Below are 6,000 nucleotides of genomic sequence, written 5' to 3'. Positions count from 1 at the left end.
TAACTGGGGCCAAGACATGTGGGAATGGAGATGGAGAGGAAGCCCTGAGGGACAATTCAAGGAGGAGACCAGTTGGAAGCGTGTTTTGGGATGTTAGATATCAAGGTTGGATATCCAGACTCAGGAGTCATTTGGGTCCTGTTGAAGTCATAGAAGAAATTAAAAACACCGAATTTGAGTAGTGGGTCATTTGGAAAATCTGACAAAAGCAGGCATTTTTAGTTGTAGAGGTTTCTCAGATACTCACAAAAAGCTGAGCAAAAGGTCCAGGGATGTCACTGAAGAGCCTCTGGTGAGAGAAGAAAGAATATCAGAGAGAGGATCCCAAGGAATGACCTTACCCAAAGGGTAAGCGAAGACGACAGTGGTCCCCAGCCTTTCTCAGCTGTTACAGAGACACTGACTACTGCCCATCAGAGGGTTGTTTGGAGAAGCAGAAGAAAGGATAAGAGAACATAAGTGAAGAAGGAGTGCTTTGTTCCTGAGGTCAGAGGCGCCTCAGACAGGACCAGGGAGACTAACCACATGGCTGAAAATGAATAAAGAGATGGAGCTAACATCTGATTTTTAAGGTGTTTGGAAAAGATAAATTGCTCAAGTAGCAACAACCAGAAAGCCTCTTCAAAGAGTTCAGCTGGGCCCAGAAACCTAGTCAGGTGCAGGCGGAATGCACAGCTCTCAGGAAGCCTAAGAAAAAGCAGCTTCCTAGGCAGATGCAGGCCTCTTTCTTTAGAAAACTCAGCAAGACTCGTTTCTCGAGTGAACTAATAGCTAATCATTTCTGTACTTATTACATAATGAACTGCAGGTGTATAGATGTATGCAACTGCCTGAAACTGTGCTCAGTATTATGTGTATACACCCAGTAGTCTATCTATCTAAACACATTTACATATAATTATGCATTTATATAAAGGTATGTGTTTATCATCTTGGCATATATACATATGCATATTCAGTGTAAGTCTGGAAGAGTGTCATAGTTTAATATTAAACATCCAAATATTCCTTCAGCTGTGTATACAGCTGTGACTGAGAACTTGGGTCTGTTACCCAATGTTCATGAGCATTCTCAAACTTCTTTCTGGTCTCAGTATCAGAAGAACTGATCTCATGAGCAATTGTTGTTGGTTTTTTTTTGTCTTGCATGTGACAGAAATTGAACTTTAGACAAGGCATCCTTTTCTAAAATGACTACTCGAAATCCAGGAGAAAAATCTTTGGTCCCACTTGTTCTATGGGTTGCATTTAAAAAAAACAAAAGACCAGCAACCTTTCATTTCTGTCTCTATTTTATGTACTTTAATTTCACATTTCATTTCATCCACTTCTTTTGGTGAATTATGCAACTTTGTAAGCTATCTCTAATTTCCTTTTTAGGATAAGGTGGCATATACTTATAAGGCTTTAAGGTCCAGAACATCACGGCTGGGAAGGAACTTACTAACGTGGCTGGAGTTAAGGCATGTGACCGTGATAATAGGTATGTTATTAGGACAGTCCTGCAGCCATTACAGGGAGCAAGCCAGATCTCAGCACAGGTCGTGGTTCTCTCTGGTGTGTACTACTTGTATGATGGGAAGCATATTATGCTCTAAACCTTAATATTTTCCATCTTTAAAACAGTGACCTCTTGGTATTTGGGGGAGACGGTGTAAATGAGGAAAGCACTTAGCACAAGGTACTCAGTCAACATTTGCTATTGTCATCACTGTCTTTTCACCATTCGTGATCAGATCTGCCGTCAGAAAGTTCTCCCACTCCTCCCCAGCTCTGCGCCCCTCACTCCCATACCCAACAGAGGCCGCGCAGCTGTGTCTCCCCTGATATGGATCCTATCTGGAGTGTACCTAGGGGTGCAGAACAAGTATCTCCGGCCCAGTTGCTAATTACTAACAAGATGATACTCACAAGCACAGGCAAACGCGGACCCACAACTTTGTTTTCGTTCCTTACCCCACCCTCGACTCTGCGCTCCGATGTATACAAGAGAGGCTGGCAAGGGGATAAGGGGTCTTCGGGAGCCTGGACTGAAATTCGGGAAGGCGAAGGAGGTGGGGATTGCCCTGAGAGCCACCGAGCGAGGCCAGTTTCCTCCGGCTCCCACCCGAACTCCTGCCGCGGGCTGGGTGGGATCCAGGGCACCTGGAGCCTTCCCGCCCCTCCAGCTCCGCTTCCGACTTCAGCCCCGGGCCGATGTAGGCACCGGGAGCAAAAGGCGAGAGCGGAGGGAGGCGCAGGCCTCCGGAGACTACGGAGTAGCGAGGGCAGGTTTCGGGGAAGAGCTGAAGAGCGCCACACATTTCCTCGGGCGATAACCATCAGCGCTTGTCAGGTGGTGGTGCGGCAGAGAGTGCGCGCGTGCGCAGGGAGGAGGGCGAGGGGGCGCGCTCACACAAAGTTTGTGCTGCGGTGCGCCGCGGTCGGGCTCACCCAGCTCGGAGAGCGGCAGGTGGGCGGCCCGGACGAGAAGACCCGGGGCGGAGGAGCTCGGCAGGCGGCGGCGGCGGTGACGGCGGCGATGCGCCGCGCCCCGCCGAGCCAGTCCCGCCGCGCTGGGTGAGGTGGCTCGGGGAGCGCGGCTGCGGCCATGGGCACCCTGGGCAAAGCGAGAGAAGCTCCACGGTGAGTAGGCGCGCCTGTTTCCTTTCTTGGGGCGGGGGACACGGCGCCCACGACCCCGGGGATACCTCGCCGGGTGGCTGGCACGGCTCCACCTCCTATGGGAAGCTGCGGGCCCGATGTGCGGAGGGCGGCGGCCTCCCGGGGTCTCGGGTTAGTCCAGGGCGACGGGCTGGAGGGACGGACGCGCCCGGGTCGCCCACCGCATCTCGCCCGACGGGCTGGGGAGGGAGCCCGGTTGTGCGGACGCGCGCCCTGAGTTGATCCGGCGAGACCCGGAATCGCGCTAAGCGACTGGACCCCGGGTCCTTCGGCGCTGGGCCCATGGGACTCCCACTCGTGGACTTTCCGCGCCCCGCGCACCTGCAGCGGCCCCGGCAGCGCCACCTGGCGGTGCGTCCAGCCCCGCGGATGTCTGGAAGGACAACTGCGTTTGCCGCCAGCGCGCAGGGGTCGGCGAGCCACGCAACCGTTTGGGGGGAAACCTACACTCCCCTCACCCACCGTGATCCTAGGGACATGTTTCAGGAAGGACTTGGGGTGACAGAAAATGACGGAAAAGTGACCGTGAGTCAAAAATCTGTTGGCAGGGTAAAGAGGCCCGGAGGGGCCGGGCAACTTTGAGTTTGTTCCCCAAAGGGCCAGAACCGGACAACTGCCTGAGCTCAGCATAGGGCCGGGCGAGCTGGGCTCTTCCCACCTCCATCCACGCAGACTCTGTTGCGCCTGACATGCCCCGTCCGGCAGGAAGCGTTACCCTGCTGGACCTCCTCACTAAAAGCTCTTGGCCCCTTGTGCCCTCCCCTGCCCTGCCCTTGAAGGTCCCGCGCTGTTCTCTGCATGGGATTGAGATGAGGGGGTCCGGAAAATTAAATTCAGCCTGTATTATGGGAGGAGGGAGAGGACAGGACTGAAAGAAATCCTCACTAGAAGCCGATAAAAGCCATCTTTCACTGCAAAGAAAACTGTGGGAGTTTCCCTTCGTTCTCTTTGTCCATTTCTCCCCTCACTCTCCTGGGCTGAATTTCATAAAAAGTTCAACCCGAAATTTTGACCTCCACTGAGGTACCTGAGGCTGGAGAGGATTGCACCTGAATCAGTTCAGAGTTTTGAAAATCTCCTTCAGCAAACTAGATAGGGCCTTAACCAGCTGTAGCCTCAGGGAACAACTTACAAGTTGTTTCTCTTCGGCTTTTTTTTTTTTTTTAAAGCTGGTGAGGAAACATTTGCCTACCATCCTTTAAAAAGACATAAGCATTTGCAGACTTAGGGGCTGTTGGTTCTATGGATTGGAAAAACACCCTTAGACCTGCCTAAAAGAAAGTGATTTATGAATTCTTATGTATAGCCATTTCACCAGAAAAGACAGAACAATTTGAAGGTCTGTCGCAAAGCAGCCAATCAAGAGACAGCACAACAAAATTGCCCAGTTTCCTAATTATGGTGCACATACTTCTCATCTTCCTGACCTCTCTGAATGCTGTCTGGGTTTTAGCAGTTTCTCTTCTCCCTGGTTTCTCCTGCCCAAGCCCTCTGAGTCTCAGCAGCCTCTCTGCCAACTGCATCTCTCACCTTCCTTTTACCTTCCTACTCTCTAAATACTCCCTTCGAGTCCATTTGTTTTGGGTAAATGTTACCAGCCCCTCCTAGTTCTGGTAAAAGCATCTACCTTTGAGAATCACCTCCTGGACCAAAGTGGTTTCCCCTTCAGGTGACACTGGGAAACATTACTCGGATTAGAGTCAGGGCAGTCTTCGGAGTCCTGAATGGTTGATGCTATCAACTGAGGGAGAAAATGGAATTTTCCTTGGATTGGCCAGTCGGGAGACAGAGGTGGACACCCACCTCCCAGTCCTAGTGGGAAGAGCTGCATATGGAGACAGCCTCATTGCTGTGGCCTCATCTCTCCAAGCTTAAGAGAATGTGGAAGGCGTATGAGAAAAAAAAAAGACTTCTAACCAGAAGGACTTTCTTTTCATCTTTCCAACTCTGCCTCAGGAGGAGGTCTTAAAGGTGAACAGACAGCAGCTAAGGCTGAAAGCTGACTGATCCCAACAGTGGATAACCAGTGCCAGGTTTAGGATCGTCACTGCTTCTGCAGTGGGAAGAGAGCATGACATGGGCAGAGGAGGCCTGGCTTCCACCTGGCTCAGCACTGGTGCCCCATCCCACTGTCTTTCCAAGCCTGGACTTCCACAGGCCTGGTTGAAGGGCTGGGAGAATGACCTCGGAGGGGCTATCCAGCTTTTTGCTAATTCTGAAATATTGAAAGATGCACAGTTCCAGGCACAGTAAATATTTATTAAACAGAACCAGAGAGGTGCCACGTACAAGTCCCAGATCTAGTACATATGAGTTATACAGCCTTGTCTATGTCACTTAGCCTCTTTTAGACTCAGTTTCAAATCGTGAAATGGAGATAACATCTTGGCTGTAAGCTTTAAAGACTATGTAAATCTCCATCACAGAGCCTGCTGTCATCAGAGGTACTAGTTCCGGCGGCCATTACCGTTTCCTTTCATTTTCAGATACTGATCTGATCTTGGGGCCATCTCAGGGCCTGGGTGAAAATCAGTAGTGGCCAGAAACTTGATCAAGTCCTATAATACCAATTTGATCTTTCAGAAATCACTGCCTTGAGCTAGCAGATCCTAAGAGCCAGTTTCTGATTGGACTTCACTGAGCCCATCCTAGGTCAGAACAGGTGGCAGCAGCCAATGCCAGACCAGCATTCTGAAGCTACTTTGAAAAGGAATTCGAAGGGCCTGGTGTTCCCTCCACAAGTCTGGCTGTGCAGTAAGTGGTCCCATTGTCTTTTAACAGGGTGGTTTCACCAAACCCACATGTACGTCAATATTTTATTTTGATCCAAGAACTTCTTCAGCCCCTTCTGGGTGACATTACATCTTGTCAGTTACAGCTTTCCCCAACATTCCACCTGGAACTGGTTCTCCCTCCTCTGAGAACATCACACTTCTTGCCCTTGACATTCACAGGCCAGTTATTTAAGATTTGCAGAGTTATCTTTTCTTGGTCTGGTTCTCATTCTCCAGCTAGATTTTTGTATTAAGGAACTTGCAGATGACCTTCATACTACAACAATAACATGTAATGAGTGTGTTTTATAGTTTGCAGAGTACCTTCACAGACTGTCTCACGGGTCCGCTCTGGTCTGGCACACATGTGTTACTCCTAGAATGAGTACTTATTGATTAATTGATGCCATCATATGTTTATCAAATATGTGTAATTAAAGTTATGGATCTGAGGTGCATTTCTTTGGTAATAAACATGATAGGCAGAGGCACAGTAAGAAGGGGAGAATATGCTCAAAGGAGTTACCGGCAACAATACCCATCGCTCGTAAACCTACAGAGA

General features: G+C 49.9%; 1 protein-coding gene across 2 annotated transcripts in view; it reads left to right on the top strand.

Annotated features, from left to right (window-relative positions):
* Positions 1-2,499: 2,499 nt before the first annotated feature.
* RASGRP1 (RAS guanyl releasing protein 1) overlaps positions 2,500-6,000 on the top strand; it is an 81,015-nt gene continuing 77,514 nt past the window's right edge. The window contains exon 1 of one of the 2 annotated variants that reach the window (XM_027553494.1): positions 2,500-2,625. In XM_027553494.1, the coding sequence (XP_027409295.1) occupies positions 2,591-2,625 (35 nt within the window). In that variant the 5' untranslated portion in view covers positions 2,500-2,590. The remainder of the gene's footprint in view (positions 2,626-6,000) is intronic. The other variant, XM_027553495.1, reaches the window with a different exon arrangement.

This window comes from Bos indicus x Bos taurus, chromosome 10, assembly GCF_003369695.1.
Source record: "Bos indicus x Bos taurus breed Angus x Brahman F1 hybrid chromosome 10, Bos_hybrid_MaternalHap_v2.0, whole genome shotgun sequence".
NCBI classification, from domain to species: domain Eukaryota; kingdom Metazoa; phylum Chordata; class Mammalia; order Artiodactyla; family Bovidae; genus Bos; species Bos indicus x Bos taurus.
This window is presented reverse-complemented; position numbering and strand designations above follow the sequence as displayed.